The 24,221-nt window shown below is 35.3% G+C and overlaps 1 protein-coding gene across 3 annotated transcripts in view; it reads right to left on the bottom strand.

The window, feature by feature from the left end:
* The window catches only part of LOC139126358 (hypoxia up-regulated protein 1-like), a 33,281-nt gene extending 10,187 nt beyond the window's left edge, over nucleotides 1-23,094 (bottom strand). For 2 of the 3 annotated variants that reach the window (XM_070692427.1, XM_070692429.1), the window contains exons 1-17: nucleotides 22,959-23,094; nucleotides 19,308-19,456; nucleotides 18,111-18,142; nucleotides 17,125-17,203; nucleotides 16,875-17,004; nucleotides 16,086-16,187; nucleotides 14,841-14,969; nucleotides 13,397-13,574; nucleotides 10,509-10,695; nucleotides 9,499-9,633; nucleotides 8,401-8,483; nucleotides 7,161-7,293; nucleotides 6,620-6,804; nucleotides 5,451-5,589; nucleotides 3,889-3,961; nucleotides 1,984-2,093; nucleotides 1,059-1,343 (exon numbers count right to left, since the gene is read on the bottom strand). In XM_070692427.1, the coding sequence (XP_070548528.1) occupies nucleotides 1,059-1,343; nucleotides 1,984-2,093; nucleotides 3,889-3,961; nucleotides 5,451-5,589; nucleotides 6,620-6,804; nucleotides 7,161-7,293; nucleotides 8,401-8,483; nucleotides 9,499-9,633; nucleotides 10,509-10,695; nucleotides 13,397-13,574; nucleotides 14,841-14,969; nucleotides 16,086-16,187; nucleotides 16,875-17,004; nucleotides 17,125-17,203; nucleotides 18,111-18,142; nucleotides 19,308-19,436 (2,109 nt within the window). In that variant the 5' untranslated portion in view covers nucleotides 19,437-19,456; nucleotides 22,959-23,094. The remainder of the gene's footprint in view (nucleotides 1-1,058; nucleotides 1,344-1,983; nucleotides 2,094-3,888; nucleotides 3,962-5,450; nucleotides 5,590-6,619; nucleotides 6,805-7,160; nucleotides 7,294-8,400; nucleotides 8,484-9,498; nucleotides 9,634-10,508; nucleotides 10,696-13,396; nucleotides 13,575-14,840; nucleotides 14,970-16,085; nucleotides 16,188-16,874; nucleotides 17,005-17,124; nucleotides 17,204-18,110; nucleotides 18,143-19,307; nucleotides 19,457-22,958) is intronic. The other variant, XM_070692428.1, reaches the window with a different exon arrangement.
* Between the last annotated feature and the right edge of the window lie 1,127 nt (nucleotides 23,095-24,221).

Below are 24,221 nucleotides of genomic sequence, written 5' to 3'. Positions count from 1 at the left end.
GTCTTTGAGTTGCACTGCATCACATGATAGTTGCACTGCATCACATGATATCAGTCTTTGAGTTGCACTGCATCACATGATATCAGTCTGAGAGTCCAACTGCATCACATAATATCAGTCTTTGAGTCCCACTGCACCATCATGTCATGAATACTTAGTCTTTGGTTTGGTAAAGGCAAACTACAATTTTTTCACAATTTTTCACACAGAGAAACAACTGTACTGATACAGTTCTGTTATCATCAAAAATGAATTCAATCAATTTAACAAGGCAAGAAGTCATCCTTAGTTCACAACATATTTTATTCATCAGAGAACAACAAGTGGATCCCTCTGACTTGTTCAATAAGCACATTTTATGCAAGGGGCACATTTTACGCAAGGGAATTCCATCTTGCATTCCAGGTTTCAGCGTCCATTACATCAGGAATTTTGACTTGTTCCCATCTGGTCATTATTTTATAATACCAATTCATAAAACCAAAGAATCAACTACAGTAGTTTTAAAATTTACATTTCTGATTTCTGTGTTTTACCCTTGTGTGCTTTTGTTTATTGAGTCTTATTGAGTCTTGGTTTTAATGTTTTAAATTGTCATATTTTGGGATGTATGTATGTATGTATGTATATATATGGGTGTGTGTGTGTGTGTGTGTGTCACAGAAGCTGCAATAAAGATCGGTTGATTGATAAGTTCAAGATTGCCTTGTCTGCAAAGGCTTATTAATTTGTCATTTCACTAATCTCAAGGAACAATGCTTGGTAATGAATGGGTAAAATTGAGAATCTAAGTGAGACTTGGCCACTATGAACACATCTCCGTAGTCTATCTTTGATTTCAAGTGCACAGTGATACTGTGTAAGGTTATAAAAATGTCAAGCGCCTTGCAAGATCATAAACTAGTGCATAAAATGAGTACATCATCGTTCTTGTAAGAAATTTATGTACAGGAGAGATGATAAACTTATTTTATCTTTAGTAGCTGAAGACATGTATTGTTATTTAAAGTAGCTGATTTTATTGTTTCTTTCAAACATTTGAATCAAACATTGCTTACTTTGGTATCACTCTTGTCATCTTTATTTGCACTCTCCTTGTCTTTGTTCTCTTCATCACTTCTTTCATTGTCTCTTTCTTCATCTTTTGGTTCTTCTTTTTCTCCATCACTTTGCTTTTCCTCTATCTTCTCTCCATCACTTTTCCCTTCTTCTGTCTTCTCTCCATCACTTGGCTTCTCTTCTTGCTCTCCAGCTTCTCTCCTCGTCTCATCATCACCAGTCTTTTCAGCATCATCACCAGTATCATCTTGACCATCAATCTTTCCATCAGTATTGTCTGTCTTCTGTAACCAAAAAAACAGTGTTACTACTGCACACTACAAAATATAACACCTAGGTGCTTTCTGTAATTTTACAATCAAACATCAAAGGACAGGTTTGGAGTTAATTGCTGCATGAAGACAAACCCATAATGTAGGATTTTGAGACAAAATGAACATCGATGCAAAGTGTGGAAGAAAAGAGTGTTTTGGGTCCAAAGTTTGGAGGAAGTTTGTTAAGAAATGGCTGATAAGGGATGCGTGATATCTTTGTTACCATTTCATATGAATATAGTCAGAACCTGTTGCAGTGTACTGTATAGGAGAAAATAAATGTACAATCACTTCTATTGAAATTGGAAGAACATATTGGGAAGTGGATGGTATTTACAGGGCAAGCACCTGTAACTGTTGATGATTTTTTCATTATTTTTGTGTTTAATAGACTTCAGTTTCTTGTCTTGGTTCCAAAGCACGTTGAGATACATGTGCAGTACTCAGATTGTCAACTCAACCTGTACATGTGTAAACTGCATTGTCATTGTTGGTACTTCGTCCTGACTAGAATTCAAAGTAGTGGAAACAATCATCAAACCTTACAGCTACAATCCTTTCATTAGATCCAATGTTTGATGTATTCACAATAAACATTGCATGACTGTACCTCATCCTGGTTACTGGTTTCTTCATCTGGATTTTCTTTCTCTTCTGAAGTCTCCGATTCTTTGTCATCTTTTGATGAACTGAAGAAATTACTAATAGTACTGCCAAGCTCTACATCAAACAAAACAAAACTTCATGACAAAGTGTCTTTGAACTATCCATCAAATGACAACCTGGTGTTCAGTGAACCCTTGTTTTTGATAAGCGCTTAGAAAAACAAAACATGAGATGAGTGGCAGATGTTAAAAATATAAAAACAACTAGACAACACAGCAGGTGTCACGACAAATGACCTCATAATAGGTTTCATTCAAATTGCATCACAACATGGGACACGTTGTATGTGAGAACAGCCTGCCCCAAGCAGCAACTACAAGGAGGTGCATTAGATGGTATCTCCACCATAAGTACCACAGATGGTATCCCAATGACAGGACTCACAAATTTAATAATGAGGTGATGAGTCACAGCTTAAAGGTCTTAAGAATTCAACTGAAACTTTTTGCATTGTTTTTATAAATATAGTTTACACTAAAATTGGTCCATAGAGATACTTATACTGAAGAATTTGTACAAAATTGTTACTATAGAAATAACGGGCGACGTTACTATAGAAATAACGGGCGACGCGCGGATCATTAACATTTATTTATGGGCAAGGGCAACAGGAAAACCAAATATTAACGGGCAAGGCTTGCCGAGCCCGTTAATTTGGCTTTCCTCGAGCCCGCGCCCACAATTAAACGTCAATGGTCAGAGCGGAGTCTGTTATTTCCATAATATTATCAACGAACCGAAAAAAGCCATCAAAATTTGCGAAAATTTCAAGAGCGAAGGACAACTTGGCCCCAGAACTGAGCAATACGCGACAAAATGTCATGCACGCTATAAAAAATTGGCAAATCCAGAGATATTTTCAGAAAAAAGTATCTCAACTTGGCCCACAAGTGCTCCATTTTATTTTGTGATTGATTATGATTTGCGTTTAAGCTCTAAAGTTACGATACCTTGAGTTGTTAATCTTATTATTCATATTCATGGGCATGTAAACAACCATTACTGTGTATTTGTGGTCATCCAAGTGGTTCAGCTCGACCAATCAAAATGCAACAGCCAGGGCATGGTAATATAATAACTATTAAAGGACTGCATGTGTAAGTTATTATAAGAGTAAAATATGGTTGGCTCAATGCAAGTATGCAAACTAAAGTGAACATATTGTGTATATCTATTGGAATCTTCACAGACACATATCATTATCCACTGTAGCTTATGGCATTTAAACAGGAAGTTACAGGACTGTGGGTGCACAATAGGGGGATTACTGATGATGCAGCCATCTGGATACACAGGGTGGGAGTTTTTGAATTCTAATAGCATCACTTTGACCGTGTGATAAATTTGAATGATCATGATGGGCACTTTCGTGATATATGCAAAGAGGGATCAAATAGTTGTACAGGGAACACATTTTAAAACATATGCATTCTCCGACAAAAACTGGAATATTTTTTCAGTTTATTTTCGACTCAAGTTGAGTCACAATATATTCACAGACATCACACACAAGATTCAAAGACAATGAATGCCTGAAACATGGCAAAATTGTGGGATTCTGGGACCAAATACAGTATGGCACGTCTGATCAGTGGTGTGGCTTTTTCATATTTGCATAGATTTATGATAATCCTGTCACCTGTGGCATTGAGTTTTCTATTTTCTTTGTTATATTTGAAGTAACTGAAATAGCAAGCTTGCACATATAAATGTTGCTGTGACACAACTAAAAGCAACATCATTTAAAGTGTAATTAAGAAAACATCAACAATTGAGGTTAAAAACATACAGAAATATACGGAGTCATCTTGGCTATCATAGTAATGGTAGTCGGAAGTGACAAACTTACTTGCTAGGGTAGATTGCTCATCCTGGTCCTGAGTTTCATTCTCTGATGTCATTTTCTCAAACACAGACTCAACCTGTCAAAGATGACAGAACGTGATACTGTCTTGTTAACAAGATATAGCTAGATATCACCCTGAAATTCATACACATATAACACCCTGAACTGTATACAAGCATATCGAGGAAAAGATAACTGAGAACAGAACTGAAAAGAAGAGAACACAAATACACCATGGACAAATTTGTTTGTCAATCAATGGATAATGTATAATGCAGAAACCAGAAAGTTTGCCAAGACAGCAGCAGTGCATTCAGAAGAATTGAGTGCAAGCTGCAAGACATGGTTGGTATTTACCTATTCAGTTGATTATAAGATCCTGCTTGCTTTTTTATTGGATTATCTAAAATGCAATACATCTATGCATAAGACACTTCTCTAGTTTAGTTTAAGAAGCCAAAAATTCACAACTCAAAAAGAGGCAATAGTATGACTTCACCGATCACACATGCAAGTTGTTGCTGACTGACCAACTAAAGATTTTGAAGAGCCCAACTTGCACATAATTTGAACAACAGTAGTTGTGTCGGACTGCCCATTGACACTTTCATGGTCATGTGGTCTGTGTTTGAGCCTATTAGATTTGTATTTGAGATACTATTTGTTGGGGAAGGAAATGGAAGCATGAAGTACAATGTTGTAAATTATTTACTGGTTAAAATTTCCTTTAAGACCTAGAAAATATTTGTGTGCGGCCCCTTCTCCATATAATAGATTAGTCCAATGGCGGCTTTATTACTACATGCTAATCCATGATGTGTGCTTTTATTTTATGTATGGGAATTCATGGCTGTAGATATACAAGTTTTTTACAGTGGAATAATTCTGACCAGTGACTCTGAAGATTTTCATTGCTATGTTAATTGTTATTTGACCTTGGGTCTCAGACACCTTGATTAATTTTTTTGCGCATCACATGCATGTATACACCATGTTAACTGATGCTGATCAAGAGAACACGTGACTGACTCTCCGTTTCAAATTTTCTCCAACTTTCAAGAATTGTTTCAAATGTAATTTCACGACATCATCATTTGATTAGCAAGGGATTATTTAAGCAGTTGAATTTTGAACAGTGATAAAAATACAGCATGTCAGTTAGGCTGGGAAGTCATGGCTGTGTTTTATCTTTGTTGGAGTGGTTGCCTGTTGATGTATATATACTTGTACTAAATCATGTACATTCAACTTTTATGAGCTGGCCAGTATAGCTAATCAAATCTTGCCAATATAAGTTTTGTACATTCTGACAAAAATATGCCAAAGTCTAGAGTTATGCTGGATAGACTTGAATAAATCAGCATAAATTACAAGTGTCGGCCAGGTATGTAAGGGTAGCTCAAACCCCCAACTTGAACCACTAACTGGGACTCCCAGTGTATTTCAACACGCTCTGAAGACTAGAACAAGAAACCGTAGATGACATAAAAAACACAAATGTGTATGTAAATGATTAATTATCAAAAGTCACAGCAACTGGCATAAGTGGAAGATTGCAATGTTACCTTATCCAAATGTAATAGACCACTTTCATCCATTTTGAAATGAGCTTTGACTCCCTTAGATTCTGTATCTTCATTTTTACTGAGTGCATCAGCAACACCAGTCAGCGATACTTCTGTCAAATTACGTTTCCCAAATATCCTGATGAAAGCAAAGTCATAATATTGCAATGACCGTCATTGAATGGTGTTTGTTTTGAAATGTAAGGTCAGGTTTCTAAACTGCATACTGCCTAGGTGCTGATTATGTCATACTAACATTGTACATATCAATGCACATAAACACCTAGCACACCACAAGCTGACACAAAAGGCACAAGTCCAAACACATGCATGTGGGAAGTTCTCAACACCATGTAGATGTATGGCTGGTGATTGGCTACGTCTGTATGATTTACATACCAATGCATGGCAATGGCTAAAACACCACAGTATGGCTATCATGCTTGTACAAATTTATGGTTAACATTCCATATACTAAGTAAAACACCAACAACAGATGCCAGTTAACTTACAAATACTCAATTACCAATCACAATTCTAACCCCATACTGATCACATGACTCTAACAGCACTACTATTGGTCAACTTGCCAGTCATGACAAACACAATTGTACGATACAATATGACAACATAGTCAAATACAATGTGGCTATCACACAGTGTGGCTATATTGCCACATGCAGTGTGACTATATTGCCACATACAATGTGGCTATATAGCCGCATGCAATATGGCTACATTGTCACAAGTATAATTTGCCATTGACATTAAGGTACATTGTGCCTCGGGGACAGACATTTGTACAATTCTTTTCTGATCTATCACTTAATTGTCATTCTAAAGTTCTTGGAGAACTGTCTTGGTGTTTCGAAAATTCAAAATTTAATTTTACTGCATTGAGTTAACATAGGGATGGTGGCTATTTTGAATTTTTAATATCCCAAAATGTTGTGTAATTTGTTTCGCTAGTTCCAAACTTTGCATGGTAACCCTCGAGTTTTATTGTTGATTTGATTAGAAGATAGTTAAAAGTTTCATTTCGGAAAATTTGAGCAAAAGTTTAAGTCTTTCACTTTCAAGGCTTATACTACCTTCAACAATATCTCTGCTGCAAAATTTAAAATGTGTTATTTTAAGTCTTCTCACACATGCCAGTCTTTTCTGCTTACCTCAAATCATCGTCCTTCAGAAAGCCAAGGTCACCATAATTGACATTAAATTTAAAATCATCTGTGTGTTTGTTGAATGTCATCACTTTTTTCTGAGGGAAAGGATTACTCCTTCCAAAGAGAGTTCGTTTTACTGTTTTCTGGAACTCTGATCCTTCAGTTGTACCAACTCTTTCAAACTCAACCTACCAGAAAAAGGCAATCAAACAAACAAATTTGATATATGTAAGTGATGACTCACTAGATAGATGACATTAACATTTATAGTATTGATGTAAAGTATGTCTGCATGCTAAGGTACAGGTTTTGAATGTTATCAATGTTCAATCACAATAAACACCTATACACTATTTCCAAATGGTAAAAGCCTTTCAAATATTTATACTACAATAATGGCTTAGTTTAACTAAAAGAAGGATATAAAGTTGATACAATGCATTACCTGAATAGGATAAATGTTGATACAATGCATTACCTGAATAGGATAAATGTTGATACAATGCATTACCTGAATAGGATAAATGTTGATACAATGCATTACCTGAATAGGATAAATGTTGGCTTCTTTAACGATGAATTTTTTCACTTTAAAACCTTTGCTGAGATAGGCTGCTTGATAAGATGCACCAAGGGCTGCCGCTTCATCTGCATTTATGCTCTTTCCAAGTTCTGATCTGTTAAAATCATCAACAAATTTACTGGATCAAGATAAGATGTACAGAGGACAGGGTATGTCCTCTGAAGGGAACATTAGCACATTTGCAGGGCTTGACACTTGGCATAATTGTTCACAAGTCCCATGGATCAATCACTTTTTATTTTCAGTGGTCCTAAATAAATTTCACAAGTCCCATGGATCAATCACTTTTTATTTTCAGTGGTCCTAAATAAAATTTTGTAGTCCTGACTGAGCAAAGCACACAAGCAGAAGACCTAGTGAAGCAACTCAAAAGATCAGTTCCTTTACCTATTACTTTCATCTTTTATTTCATTTTCTATTCTGTTGTGAGTAGACTAGTTTCTAATTTGATTTCCTACAGTATGATAAAATACCTAGTATCAAAGTGCCCATGAAACTGTCTTACAAACAAATGTTAGGATCACTCCCAGTGGCCCCTGGTTGCATTTTAATCATTTCAATGATCTTTTATTGCTCGTGTTAACTGGATAAAAAATGATGAGGTTGAAAATTATCACTGTGCTGAGCAAGGTGATTATTTTCACTAAATATGCTAATTTTTCCCTGAAAGCGCATATTTTATGGTCTCATCACAAAATATGACAAGTTGCTATTTTCAAAAGTGGGGAAGGGTATGCACCATGCTAGTTCAGGGGCCTATGTTCTAGAACAAATAAGTATGAGTTTCACAGACTTGTGCAAACACTGTCACTGCTCCCTGTTCTATTGTTCTAGTGCCATGATGCTACTTTGACAAAGTCTTTGTGTCAGGAAGTCCATTGAGCAAAGCATACATTTGTATGTAAATGGATCAAAATTTACCAGTGGCTATGAGTGTTGTACTTTCAAAATGTCAAAATCAGCAAGAGGTTTTACATTGTTGACAGAGTTTTTTTTCTCCGGCCATGGCCAACAAAATAGTTAGGATTTTAATTCATTTTTCTTGGTTCAGAACCTGAGTTACCCAGTTAGAATACAAATTCAGATTTCTGCCAATCAATTAGCTGGATTCAGTCAGCAAATAAGACAATTAATTATGACATTGCATTAAAATGCAAGCATGCAATTATAGAATGGATAATCAAAATATGTTTATACTTACTTTTTCACTGCTTCAGTTAGTAACTGTTGAACTTTAGGTACCCTTGTACCTCCACCAACTAATATCACTTGATCTATCTCCATCTGCAAAAAATGTTATCAAATTTAAATGGTCCCTCTATTAATTGAACTACATTGGTGTTCAAGTATGTCAATATTGAAAAATACATCATTTAGAGCAGGGGTCAAATCTCAGGCTTAACAAATCTTATCAAACCAAGACATCCTGGTTGATGCATGGCAACATATTGGCATAGCAATAAAATGCAATAAAATAATGGTAAAGAAAGGATGTGTTCTCACTCTTGCTGTAAACTCATGAGAGTGTCGGAATGAACACACAGTCATTGCTGACTCAATGCTTGATTCAATGAACACACAGCCAGCAGATTCAATACTTGATTCAATGAACAATCATTGCTTGATTCAATGCTTGATTCAATGAACATACAGCCAGCATTGATTCAATACTTGATGCAATGAACAATCATTGCTGACTGAATGCTTGATTCAATGAACATACAGCCAGCAGATTCAATACTTGATGCAATGAACACACAGCCAGCAGATTCAATACTTGATTCAATGAACAATCATTGCTTGATTCAATGCTTGATTCAATGAACATACAGCCAGCATTGATTCAATACTTGATGCAATGAACAGTCATTGCTGACTCAATGCTTGATTCAATGAACATACAGCCAGCAGATTCAATACTTGATGCAATGAACCCACAGCCAGCAGATTCAATACTTGATTCAATGAACAATCATTGCTTGATTCAATGCTTGATTCAATGAACATACAGCCAGCACTGATTCAATACTTGATGCAATGAACAGTCATTGCTGACTCAATGCTTGATTCAATGAACATACAGCCAGCAGATTCAATACTTGATGCAATGAACACACAGCCAGCATTGATTCAATACTTGATGCAATGAACAGTCATTGCTGACTCAATGCTTGATTCAATGAACACACAGTCATCACTTAATTTTAACTATTATGTCTAGATGTTTTCATACATGTACCACTTATTATAAGTGTTCTAGAAATCCTGTGATGTCATAAACAACAGACTTAATTCTTACCAATGTCATTTCTGACATTTCCAAAGCCATTCTGACTGGTTTAGCAACTCTGGAGAAAATGTCTTCACACATTTCTTCTAATTCCATTCTAGTAATCTTAGCACGGAAATCAACATCATCAAGCAAACCTTCAATCTAAGAATGAAATATTAATGTCCCATAGATTAGTCAAAATTTTAAAGAGGTCATTCTCAACTTTTGATTTTTTTTCACTATATCTGTTTTGTATGTAACTCACAAGTTCTTGTTCTACTCTCCAAAGCATATTGAAACAATAACCTGTCAACACAGCTTCTTTAAGAGAGAAATGTACTTGTTTAGGTTTAAATTTTGAACCTGGACCAGAATTCACTTATCAACAATAAGACTGCAGTCGTAGATTGAGTTGGCAAGCTGAATATATTTGTATTATGTCTCAACATGCTGTGGAGAGTAGAACAAGAAACTATGTGGCTATTCCAAACATTGGAGTATGTCAGTTTGATATCTTATTCCAATGTTTATGAGTTGCAACATCAGAGGGACATTATCAGGGTTTATTTAAATTTGTATTTTGTGATTTTATCAATTGGTGAGGGTTGGGTACTCAGAGTCTACTGTGCCGTCTAGAAGTCAGAGACATGGAACTGGGTTTGAATACTGGAGGGTTTGTTTATAGTATGTCGGAGATCAAGTATTAGTTTTAAAGTTATTTTTATATATTATAATAATTATTTTATGATATTAAGTTCTGGTGTTTGTCCACAGACAGTAGGATAGACTGTCTATCAGAACTGCACTATGTCTACGATTCAAGGGTCGTTTGAGAGAAATTATTTTGATCTGTTCCTAAGCAAGGTCTGTCTTTTGTCGTATTCTGAATTGAATACAGACAATATCCATATCATCTGGTATGTTGACAAAGTTTAGAGAATGGAATTCACATATTGAAATCTAACTGACATAAAAGGTAACTAGAATTTGCAAAATATGTCATTGCAAGCACAACAGTAAAATCTTTTATGACTTACTTGTGCCATGTGATCTGTGTTAGCACTTAACACTTTCTTGACTCTTTTGGCTTCCTTGAGTAATTTAGCCATCGCCCTTGGTGAATCTCTCACATTATTCTTAGTTTTCTTTTGTTCTGTGAACAGCTTGGCAAAATGATCTTGTAATCTCATTTCAATCTCAAGTCCACCAAGTGTTCTGTCAAACCTATAAAGAGGAAAATTAAACACAGTCAGGACCTTAGCATGAACTCACTGATTCTGAACATCTACCAATATTTAAAACATTTGTATATTTCTGATCTGAAAGTTACTGGCAAAAACATGACCTGCACTGGGGGCAGGCACTGGTATAACTTTGTGAAGGATCTTTGACCATCTTGGATTACATAATGCTGATCATGATTTGTGATGGTGTTCAGTGACAATGTGGATCCAGCATTCTTCAGGATTGCTGAATGAGATACAATTAATATCTTCCTCACATGTATTAACTGATGAGATACAATTAATATCTTCCTAACATGTATTAACTGATGAGATACAATTAATATCTTCCTCACATGTATTAACTGATGAGATACAATTAATATCTTCCTCACATGTATAAACTGATGAAATACAATTAATATCTTCCTAACATGTATTAACTGATGAGATACAATTAATATCTTCCTCACATGTATTAACTGATGAGATACAATTAATATCTTCCTCACATGTATTAACTGATGAGATACAATTAATATCTTCCTCACATGTATTAACTGATGAGATACAATTAATATCTTCCTCACATGTATTAACTGATGAGATACAATTAATATCTTCCTCACATGTTTTAACTGATGAGATACAATTAATATCTTCCTCACATGTATTAACTGATGAGATACAATTAATATCTTCCTCACATGTATTAACTGACACACTAGACACAATGTTACCCAGCCTGCATGGTTTGAGAATACGCAGGTGAAGGTTATCCATGAACTGATTTCTTCCTCATTCACAATGTGTTTTCCTAAGATGAAATTTTAATCTTATCAGTGATACCTGCCTTCTTGGTATAAGTTTGGGTTAAAGCCTTGCTGTACTAAAGAAATACATGGTAACATTCAACCACATTGAACAGTCACTGGCTTCAGAGTCATTATTCTGTTTTTTACTTTACAGTTAGTACTCTTCTCATAAACCAAGATATACCAAACACAGTGTTTTCTCCAGGTTTCTCTCACGAGGGATAATGTCACCTTTGCTTACAAATTTTTATTTGGGCGGGGTTCTGGGGAACTATAATCAACTTTACAAATTTAAGTTATGCAAATTAAGTTTTTTCAAGGTACTATTATAAGAAAATTAAGGTTAAAGCATGGGTCAAATATAAAATTAAAAGATTTTAAGAGAGTCTCCTCTTCCTTGCTCTTATCCATAATGTAATAGCAGTTTACTCATTCATGTAATGTGGAGGCAAAGTTTGGATGATAGTCGCTGAGCTTCTTCAGATGGGAGGAGAGCTAAGTGGCCAGAGAGTGGGTTTAATCAACTATGTGATCTTTAAGCAATAAAGCACACCCAGCGATGGTATACCACGAGATTTTGACCAGTTCACTTCATATATGCACTCGCTATCGCTCGTGCATATATAAAGTGAACTGGTCAAAGTCAAGTGGTATACTGTCGCTGGGTGTGATTTATTGCTATTATATCATAACAGTATATTGAAATTCTGGCATGGAACGACAAAAACGGATTTTTCCTTAACCTGAGAGCTCATAGTATATCACAGTGGTATACCGCCAATATACCAAAGTTCTTTTCTTGTCTCGACCAATCAGATCACTGCATTTGTGCCATCAATATACTGGTATGATATAATACATCACAAACAGTACCCGGTAATTGTGGTGTGGAATGGCTACCATAAGTCAATATCTCAAGGCATCTTGAATACAATCTTTATGTTTGTGTTATTTCAAGGGGGATTTAGATGAAATAGGTGGGAATTCTCTGGAGAAAACAGTGCAAACAGTCAAATTTTCAAAAAATTCTGGATATGATCAGGCGTAAATGATATTTTTGAAACCATACTTTTTTTAAGATCATGTTTCTTATAAATCAAAGAGTACATTGTATGTATTATAGACTCTAATTATGATAAACTACCAAACATTCAAACAACTCAATGTCATTTGATTCTTAAATGAAGATTCAAAGTCCAAGTTTTGACATGAAAAAAGTATAACTAATGGTGTAAAACCAACTGTTAATGGCACAATGAGAGTCTGAAAGATATACAACCACAGAGGGAAGCATGCTGTTATACAAGTCTGCTGAAATTATTTATTTCATAAATTGCATCAAATTGCATCAGGAATTAGGTAAAATGCAACTTATAAACAAGACCAACTACAAGTAAGTTTCTGTGACACATTATGTGCATGTGTTAGTCTGGAATGGAAATGGAAATGGAATACTTAGAAGAATGCTCTGTGATAATCTAGGTCAGATTTTGGTGACAAAAATTAAACAAGCTAGCTGGCAACTGTAAAATAATGTCTAGTTGCTTTATTAGAATTGGTGCTGTAAGTGTAAGAAGCAGTGACCTGCAAACTTTGAAGTATATTTAAAGGGACACAGACGTTGGAACTGCGCTCAAAAGTCGTACTATGGGACCCATACATGTATAACCAATGTAAATACTGTATTCAAGGTACGATAGTGATTGATGAAAGTTAAAACATGTCTGTCATAATCTACATTGTATAATTTAAATGTTGCAGCTATGATAATGAGGTGCATCTTGATATCATGCACGAAATATATTGTTTGTAAACAAAAAACTTGCACAGGCATGGTTTTGACAACTGTATCTCTTTAAAGTTCATCAGCTTTGTCACAGTACTTACCCAACGCCTTTCACTGTTAACTGTGGATTGGTTTCTGTAACACTCTTCTCTTTGGTTTTCACAAGTTGATAACTGACAATAGTGGCCGTTGTACTGGTAGCACCCATGTCATAAAACATTATATTAGTTGGAGTGGCGTTAAATGAATTACGTCGAAACACACCATAGTTTAATGCAACTGCCAAATACAAACAATAAATGCCATGTTAGATACTTATTAGTTAACAGATGTCAGAAATGCTTACTATGTTATTTTACTAAACTTATAGGATCATTTCAAGTTTCAATAATACCGTCTTTCATACAAAGTTGAGTAAAGACCTAAATGCTTTGCAAAACCTACAGAGTAATTCTGAGTTTGAAATTTGCATGGGTCTTTGGAGTGTAAAAGAGGCATGTCATGTGAACTCACAGAGTATCAGCGTATCTCTACAACATCAGCAACATACACATTTTTGCACCACCACAGTAAAAATGAGTGATTGGTCAGTTTAGATCCCCTTAGATGGGCACAATAATTGATGCTTAAATATTTGTTTCTTTTAATACATAGAATTACTGCCTTCAAAAACTTTGGTGTTTTTCTTTGAGGTTACGCATTCATATTAATTTTTTTTAAGTTATCACTGCAATGAAACCTAGCTCTTTTCTTTCAGTCAAAATCACATACATCATACTGAGCTTTAAAGGGAGGCTGTTGTCAGAACTCTGCTCAAAGGTTGCCAGGGACCCCTACAACCGATGTAAACACTGTATCTAGGGTACGTTGGTGATTAGTGAAAGTTAACACATGTTTGTTAACAATGAATATCATAAAATTTAAATGTTGCAGCTATGGTGACCTGATGTATCCAGATATCATGCATGAAATACATTGTTGTAAACAAGAAAGAAGCACATGCAGAGTTCCGATGACAGCCTCCCTTTAAAGCTGCCAATTGTTTGTATATACCAAATTACAGGATGGGACGTTCAATCGATCACTATGTGAAGAGAAGCTGTTTGAGTAACATAAACAGACGGTTCAAGAGATTGCCGCGTCTTCTTTTTTTTTAATGAAAAATTAGGAAATGGGAATGCTCTACAACTGTGTGAGTACTTATCAATGTGTCATCACGCCATATTTTCAGACTGATAAGTTTTTGGGGCAATTTTAGTGACACGGAAATTCCCTTTAGAAATAAATTGGCTCCTGTTTGTACTGGTCCGCAGATCTTTTTAGAGGCAATTTTATACTGGTCCGGTATAAAAAAATCACTGGTCGGACCAGCGTAATTTTCAGGCCCTGCAATGATGGACTAGTTAACAAGACTAGTTGATAAAGAATGTATGTAGGATAAGCAACCAGGGTACAAGGCCCATTAGATAACTATAAAACTTGTAAAACCCAACATCATTGATTTCTTGACCTCTGACCTCTTGTGATGGTGAAAAATCAACTCACCTGCTGAAACATCATTCATCAACTGGAGTACATTGATCCCAACAAGTTCTGCTGCACGAATGACAGCTCTCCTCTCAGCTTGGTTAAAATACACTGGTACAGTTATAACAGCATCTTTGATTGGTTGGTCTGAAATATGGTAGAAATACACAAATCATTTGTCTGTGATTTGTCAAATATAAAGTACGGAACAGGCACATGAATTACAAGAGAACAATTGTAGTCATGCAGGTCTGCCGTCTCTCTGAGTTTCTTGGAGATGCACTTTCAAGTTTTCCTTCATAAAAAATTGAGATCAATACCATGACTATGTGCTTGGATTTCAATATTCAAACGAATCCTAAATGACGAACGTAAAGTTGGCGTCATTCTCATCCTCAGCCTCAGGTGACCTTTCTAGCTGACGCTGAAAATGACGCTACTCAGCGTCAGCTTCAGCATCGTATCCAAAGATTGCCGAAGTGACGCTCCCCGATGATGGATAAATGATAAAATTCACCCACAACTTAAGAAAATAACAACTCCATTCTTTCACAACTTTCTTTTGAATAGTAAAACTGGTTTGCAGGTAATATTTTATCGTTAGAATATCTTATAAAGACTGGTTTTTTGGTAGTGTTCGTAATTTTCAGTCCATGATCCGTGGATGTGTTTCTTGGTGTCCTGTCAACTCTTGTGTTAAGATTTTCTGAAAATTGGTTCAAAAAAGGCATACATGGCCCGAAATGTGTGAATATTGTCACATGAGAGGCGATATGAAAGCCCTAATCATTTAGAGGACATATAAAACAATTTACTTGTATGACTATGACTTGAGGCCTGAAAAGTTGACGTATTAAACATACAGCATTCGAACTTTGAGGGCTAAGAATGTTGTGTTGTAACTATATCGTGAGAAATGGATATTAAGAGGAGATCGAGGTTACTAAATATTATGAAATACAAACTCTCTTGTGTTTTGATTAATATTTAAAGTGATATGAAACTTGGAGCACATTATTATTCCATCAGACACAGTCGGGAATAATTGGATCTGACGCCGGTGAAGCTGACGCTGTAGTGTCATCCTCGTCCTCATTTTTGTGTGACCCCCGAGGCTGAAGATGAGGTTGAGGATGATGCCAACTTTACGCTCGTCCAAAATCTTATGTCAGTAAAGGTCAAAGTTCAAACTGACCTGCAAAATCTTGGATGTCAAAGTTCAATCTGACCTGCAAAATCTTGGATGTCAAAGTTCAAACTGACCTGCAAAATCCTGAGCATCTTCCCTTGATCTGTTCATTATCATCGCAAGAATTTCTTCTGGTGAATACTGTGTTTCTTCATCGTGTTGAAATACAACTGTTCCTGAAATATCAAGCAAATTTGCTGTCATAGGTTCCAATCAATTACTTTACACTGCAATCATGTATAGTTGGAATGTTACAACGAAAAGAAAACTTGCCTCTTCAATTCATTTTGCAAATTTTGTGTCACTGTGGTATTTCTTCTTGTCATGGTAAACAACACAAGTATCCAATGATGACATGTAACTTTTAAAGACGTTGGTTCATTAATATTTGAATAACAGCATTAGACAAATGAAAATAACAATGAAATGAACTGTCTGATACAAGTGATAGAACAAACTGATGATGACATCTAGGTGTTATGCACTCTACAGCCTGTACTGACGTAGCCATTTTGGTTTGTAATATGATGGAAATAAAGTCACATGAATGCCTAGGTACATTGTAAATATACGTATAACCTAAATAGAAAACAACCTATTTCTTATAGCAACATCTCTGATTATACAAAAATAACAACAAGATGACTGCCTAGTGGCCGTTCAGAATTGCACTGCAAAACAGATTGATATGCAGATGCTCACAAATTACTGTTGTTGAACTTTGAGAACAAATGGTGCTGGTTACTGAACATGAACATGATATATGTCAAATTCATATATGAAATATGTATACACTACCCTGTCTTAATGTGTTACAGAAAGAAATGAAAGTTTTATGTTTTCAAGGATAACAGTTTTCTTACCTCTTTCTGGGTCTTCTTTTAGATCATAATATGGAAATCTTTTCTGATACATTTTAATCAATGGATTATTCAAGGATTTTGCCAGCATGTCTTGTAAATAGATGTAAGTACTCTTGGGATACCTTACACCCTGTATAGCAAAACATTAAAATATGGTGTTTAAACCACAATCAGAAGAAAGTTGTAAATTTGTGTAGAGAAATAAGAAATAGTTCAAAAAGTTCATCAAAAATTAAAAGAATCTACTTACTGTTGCTGCTGCATCTTCTCCAAATATTCTTTCATTATCTCTCATTGATACAGCTACAGGAGTTTTGCGTTTTGACTCCCTGTAATGTAATGGATGCACAAATAATTACAAAAATAGAATATTCATAACTAACAGGCTATCGTATTTGTATTGTGTCAAAAATTTGAATTTGAATTTCCTGAGTTTACTGTGAGGTTTTGCTGTAAGCTTCACTACATTTTGATAATTGTACATTTAATTAAGCTGGCTATTGGTTTCACAATGTCTCTCATCCAAGATGATCAACTTGTTAATTCTTCACTGGATTTTGTGTTAGAACAATGTTTAAACAAACTGCTGCTTTGTGATATGGTATTACCTGATAAACCTGCCTACAGGGTTTAAGTTGTCAATGTTAACAGTTCCATGATGTGCAAGTGTTGACAATAATATTTTCTGTCTGTCTACAGTTTGTTACTAAGGCTCTCTGTATTCGATAAATGGCAACATTTCATCATTTTCAGTCATTGTTTCTGTTTATTCATAAAAATGCACTTTCACAAGAAATTCGGTTCATAGTTCTGACATGTCAAATGGCACACAATACATGAAGTGTTTTGTGAACTTGAAGTGTTTTGACGAATAAAGTATTTTGTTACAAGTAAGATGCAAAAAGTAAAATCCAACAAAAATGATTTCTTATTTTGATTGGTTCGTATCGGACAATTACATAAATCCCACTCGAACAGAAATGTAAAACGATATGTGACCAACTATACTGCTATTACATATGTAATATGTATGCATATATGATAATCTTGCAACAGTAACTGTGTAAGAAAATCATAGAAAAGAACAACTGCCTTTAATTGACACATTATTCATTTGATGTTAATATCTTATAGCTGTATCTTTACTATTTCGATACAAATCCATTGCAAAGACTGCAATTTGGCAATGAACAACTTTCATCAAAAATTGCACACTCTGTTTGAAGCAGAACTTACTTATTTAAAACTATTTCCATGGGAACGCCAGGCTGAAAGAGACATTGAAAAGATGTTTAAACAACAAAGTTATGCTCGCAAAACATCAGACCTTCTTGTGACTTAAAAGGCATTGTAGATCACAGTTGTCTGCATCAATTTCTACCACAGCACCATGGAGTTACCAAAAGAACTTCAATTTGTTCTGTGGCTGTCATATACTGTACATGCAACATTCTTTACTGCTCAAAAATTTCAGTTACTGTCAAGTCATAAATAACCTTCTATAAGTACAGAACATGAACAAGCTTATTACATTTTAATTGAAGGATATGGATTCTTCTGTGTCGAAATTCCATTCTCCTTAATACCCTTTCACTTGTCAGGTGAAATTTCAAGTTGATTATCCACATACTAGACATTCATATCATTATTTAAATGTAGATAACTTAAATTGTACTAAATATTAGGATAATGTTTGTATGATTTCTTTAAGTAGTAAATTATTAAAAATATTTTGGAATGCTTATAACAGACCCATTCCAGTAGATTAAAACTATCTCACTTAAAACAACAACACATCCTGATTTACCACAGTTGTTGGTCAGCTATGAATACAAATGTAATATGTTTGAAGCAGAAAAAATAATTCCTTAAAATATACATCTCAGCTACTATTACACAAACTTTAAAGAAGAGTGTTTAATGTTTGTTGTTTCTCAACTCATGACATTCATGAGATATGCTGTATTTAAACACTTAACATTGAGCACAACACTGACATCTAGATTCAGGACTAAACTAGTGGTAAATAAAGGAATATCTTGTGATGAGTTACATCTATTTATACATTCACTGCATATTGATATCATATGATCAATTTTTTATAATGAAACACAATTCTAACAGTGAAACTTGTCTATTAAGGAGATTTTGAGGAAGAGCAAGAACTGAAAGAACTCCAATTCCAAATTTCTAAACAGACGAGTAACTGGTAACTCTTTAACTGGGAAAAATTTCTGTCTACAGAGACATGACTCTGTCAGGTCACTTTCTCATTTGAAACCCTCATGTTCTGATGCTAACATTTTCCTAAATAGAAACTACAATAGTTGACAGTTAACAGAAGCTGCAAATAGTGGTTAACCAAATATTGAATTTTGTTAACTGCATATATGATACAGTAACTATACAAATTATGAATGAATTGTTACTTACTTTAACTAAAGCCACTTTGTACCACTCACTGCCAAGGTCAAGTGACATCACAGCAAAATGTGCTTCACAGGTATTGTAAAGAGACATCATGGCAACAAGTACCAAACAACACACTTTCACACCAGCCATTGTCACTTTGTGTTTCAAACCTAAAAATTACAAATAAGGCAAAGAAGAAAAAGGAAAATATCTAGTGACAAACTACACCTTACATTGCTATGCTGCATTAGTGAAAGAATAGACTGAGTGTGAACTTCAAATGTGTACACTGCTGAAGATTTTACAGTTGAAATCATGAGTGTACTGGGGACACTTTGGCATAATAACTACCCAATCCGATAGGTGTAATTTTTAATGCACTATGTAGGAAGTGATTGTTCATCAGTTTTCTTAATAAGTACCGATATTTACTGTTTAATCTCTTGATATGACCTGAAACGTCTTCCTTACTTACTTTATACAAAGAAACAAAAAAGAATCAAATGATGAAATTTTCCTCTGTAATATTATTCTCACTTTAAATTTCATTTACCTAAGTTTTGGCCCTCAACGATAGGATTGGAGAATTTTAATTTCATTTACCTAAGTTTTGGTCCTAAACAATAGGATTGGAGAATTTTAATTTCATTTACCTAAGTTTTGGCCCTAAACAATAGGACTGGAGAATTTTAATTTCATTTACCTAAGTTTTGGCCCTAAACAATAGGATTGGAGAATTTTAATTTCATTTACCTAAGTTTTGGCCCTAAACAATAGGATTGGAGAATTTTAATTTCATTTACCTAAGTTTTGGCCCTAAACAATAGGATTGGAGAATTTTTATTTCATTTACCTAAGTTTTGGCCCTAAACAATAGGATTGGAGAATTTTAATTTCATTTACCTAAGTTTTGACCCTAAACGATAAGATTGGAGAATTTAGTAGATCAGACAGTTTAAGACAGTGGTATTAAAATCATGTGTGTATTTCTGAATAGTGTTGCCGGATGGAAACAAAGGTTTCAATGCTTTTAGTATGGCATGGTTCATTTTGAATTTTTCATTTTATGTAGTTTCTATTTGACATTACAACTTTAAGTAGATATCATTTACTATCATATTGAAGATCATCACTTTTGTATTGTTAGTATTCAAAAATAAAGACAATATTTTGGATTGTTAGGTAACTAATTATCTGCATACAAGATGGAGTTTCTGTGTAAATCACTAAACATTACAGGTTCAGTGTTGCAGCCAGTATGTGCCGCTGTGATATGTCCCCAAAATTGAACCCATTGTCCTGCATTCTCTCATAATGCGGGTCACCCCTGGTGCACTCCCAAGTCGTGGCAGCTGCAGCAATTGCTTGCCTGAAATTCAAGTAAAGTGATGCAGCCCCAGCAGTTTGAATTCTGTTTTTTGAAACTAATTTGTAACAATATAATACAAAATTGACACTTGTTGTCCCCAAGATATGCAAAATGTCCCTAAAAGTAAACGGTAATGAGACACAGTGTCCCCTGGTTTAAAATTCCTGGTTGCAACACTGCAGGTTTATGGATGTGATGGCCAAATATCTCTGAAAAGTAATTTTGAATTATGTTGTATAAAGCTGATGACATGTTTCACCCTACCAATCTAGCTGAATGAAATTCAGAAGATATTTCTTAAGGTTGTTTTGCCATCTGATTGTCATTTTGCCTGTCAGAAGTAAGCATCCCTCTACATATATAGTTAAATGCATTTCTGATGTCTCCAAGCGACAATGTATGTATTTTTCTAAATAGGGTGCTTAAAAGGCTGCAAGTACAGAACAAATAATGTCACCTCATCATTCTATTAAAGTCCCTCTATCTAATCCCCCTCCCCAGTAATTATATTGGATTCTCATTTTAACAAGACATGTCCTGGTTTTCCATTGAGTCTGTAATGCTGAGTGTGTTTATTGATGGTTACTGCAGTAATTTTAAAAAGGGGTTTCACTTCATTTTACTGGGTGAAATTTCAATGCAGGAAAACTTAATAAGATACCTGTGGTTCCCATTTAATTTCAGCTGTGTCTTTTTCAATATCTTTCAAATATCCAGATAATTAGTATATGTCTCTGGGTTTTTCTCCCCGCAGCAAGAGTAGGAATTCTTTTCATTTTTGTGCAAACTAGTGTCATACATAGGTATTGTTTTTAATGTTTGGCCACTTATTTCCATCGTTGAAGAGAGCATTAGCATTGCTGTTGCACCATCAGTTGTAGTTAGAGTGAAGAGCATTTACAAGTAACACTGCACATCTGTGACATTCTGGCTGTACATTATTACATAATTACAATGCAGGTTTGCACTATCCATATATCACGTTCAAATAACAAGTGAGCAATACTGTACATACTTAAAGGAATATAACGTCAAAACAAATGCAATCATCCAGGCGATATACATTAGGTAATAAAATTACCAGGTCATATAGACACATAATATTTACAATATCAGCAAGAACCATCTTGAACCATAAAGATAAGATCTATAAAAATTTTTCATTAGCAGTGTATCCTTTCATCAAATTGACTCATGAAAGTCCTCTCTCACACAATAAATTTTACAAATTGCTGGTACTGGTATAGGACTGCCGAAAGAAATTGTCAGAAATTCCTGCATTTATACAATAAGTTCAAATAGGAGAGGGTACAGCAATAATCATAATAAATTCCCGTAATAAAGTCTTTAGTTCTGATTTACTTCAATTCGTATCTCTTAATATTGAATGTCTGTTGATTCCCCAATTATTACTAGTGATACCATTCATAAGTCATCTATTTTTTGCTCTCGAATACTTTATTCATTGCCACCGAAAAATGTTTTCTGGTCCTGGATAATGTATTTCTTGGTCAGAACCGAAACAACCACTTCTCCATTGCACAACATTGTAATCAACGTAATGAAACTAAGAGATATGGAAGCTGTGCATATAAAGATCCTATGTGTCGCCGTGTTATGCGATCTCCGATCGTGAAAAGGCATATTGAAAACAGCGGTCACACTCTATGTTCCATCCAATTTGCCTCTATCTGCTGAATTTAATGTAGATTCCTGTATTTAATAGAGCGATGTGTGAGAAATTTCATGTTTGAGATGTACTAAATCATAATCATGAGCTTTAAATACCATGAGCTAATACAGGAAAGTACCACCGCCTATTACTATAACGATTACAAGTAATTGCAACATTGATACAATGTCATTTAAACAAAGGATCGTCCTGAGCCAACTTCCAAGGCAGTAGTAGAAATCACCATCGACAGTTTGGTTTCTAGATCTACAAGTACAACCAGGGTCTACTCCTGTATATGAAATCACCTAGAATGCATCATTCACGAAAACCTCGGTTAAATACTTCAAGTCGGAAGGTTAAAATCCTGTACGGACCGATTCAAAAATGTATATAGCCAGGTTATTATTAACATACTAAGGTCGTATAATCATACACTGATACAGATCGATCGCTGTTGCAGACGGTCAAACAGCTGATTTGACACGTGAAACAAATAATGTTTGGCTTCCACACACATCACGACAGATTACGATGTATTCAAAGGCCAGAGATGCCGAGATCGAACGAAGTTGAGGAAACCATACGCCGTAATATTCTGAAACAATAGTGATACAATTAAAGTACATACCTTCATACACGGGACATCGATTCTGTTCTCAATGCTGACGTTTATCAACCAACAGTAAACCGGTAAGGCAACGTGGTTTTAGCAGTATACCCGGAAGAAACATGCCGGCGAATGTGGCGATAAATGATTGGTTAGTTTTGTTCTGACATGCGCATTGTCGAAGTACACCCTAGGCAAATCACAAATTGTCAGCAGATAATATACACCAGCTAGGGGTTACATTGCCCTGCGTACAGGTCTGTGTGTTGCCGGTGTTCTGCCATCTATACTCGTTGCCATCTACACTCCGTTTGACCTTTGACACATGCACTGGCATGTCACTCTATTGTTATGGAAATAACTGTCAGTGTGAGTGTTGATGGCAGTGTAAGGTGCCATCTATGCTCTCTTGCCATCTATACTCCACTTTTATTAACAGAAAAAAAGATCGTTTTCCCAATGTTAAAGAAATTGCAAAAGGATAAATGTTTGATTTCATTGCAGAACCCACTGCACTGTGCACACCTATTACAGCGAAAACGGAGTCAGCGTGGACTCTCTGTTGTGTCGCGCGACAAAATAAACGCAGCCACTGACGTTTTTTGGAGACAAAACACAGAGACAATGTAGCAAATGTCATGAAATCTTTTCTATTAAAAAGGCGTGCTAGCGTTACCAGGACTTACTTTTTTGAACGTGTTGATATCCTCATGGATGTGTAAGACAAATATATCCATGTCTTGAACAAAAATAATTGAAAAAAATCTAAATTTCAATATTATCGATGATTTTATCCACCTCACAAACTGAACCAAGGGTTTTCCGTCTTTAGCTGACGCTAAAAGAGGATAGCGTCAATGGAAAAACACACTACGTACCCGACCCTAGTACGGATAGACCCTGGGGGTAGAGGTGTCGATCAAACAGTCGACGGTGTGCTCGCTGTCGTCGGAATTTCGTCTAGACGTTTGTAATAGACGTACGGTGATGAAGGTGGCATCGAATAATATAGATAAGGTGTATAATACTGGCATTTCGATGGCAGCAATCTATATTGAGCCACTTGATGCGATGTTTGTTCGGTTGATGCTTTCCCCGTTTCGCTGAAGCTAGCACCTCAATTGAAGTTTGCGTAGATGCAGACGCAGGAAATGTGATACCGAGCCGTTCAAACTCTTTCTGTACACAATTTACCGAATTTTGGTTTTATTCTCAACTCGCCATGAAGAACATTTTGTAACAATAAGAATACAAATTGAATCTTTTGTTCGATTTGTGGGATTT

The sequence above is a fragment of the Ptychodera flava genome, assembly GCF_041260155.1.
Source record: "Ptychodera flava strain L36383 chromosome 3 unlocalized genomic scaffold, AS_Pfla_20210202 Scaffold_27__1_contigs__length_13241970_pilon, whole genome shotgun sequence".
Lineage (NCBI taxonomy): Eukaryota > Metazoa > Hemichordata > Enteropneusta > Ptychoderidae > Ptychodera > Ptychodera flava.
The sequence above is the reverse complement of the archived record's forward strand: the minus strand, read 5'-3'. Positions and strand labels throughout refer to the sequence as shown.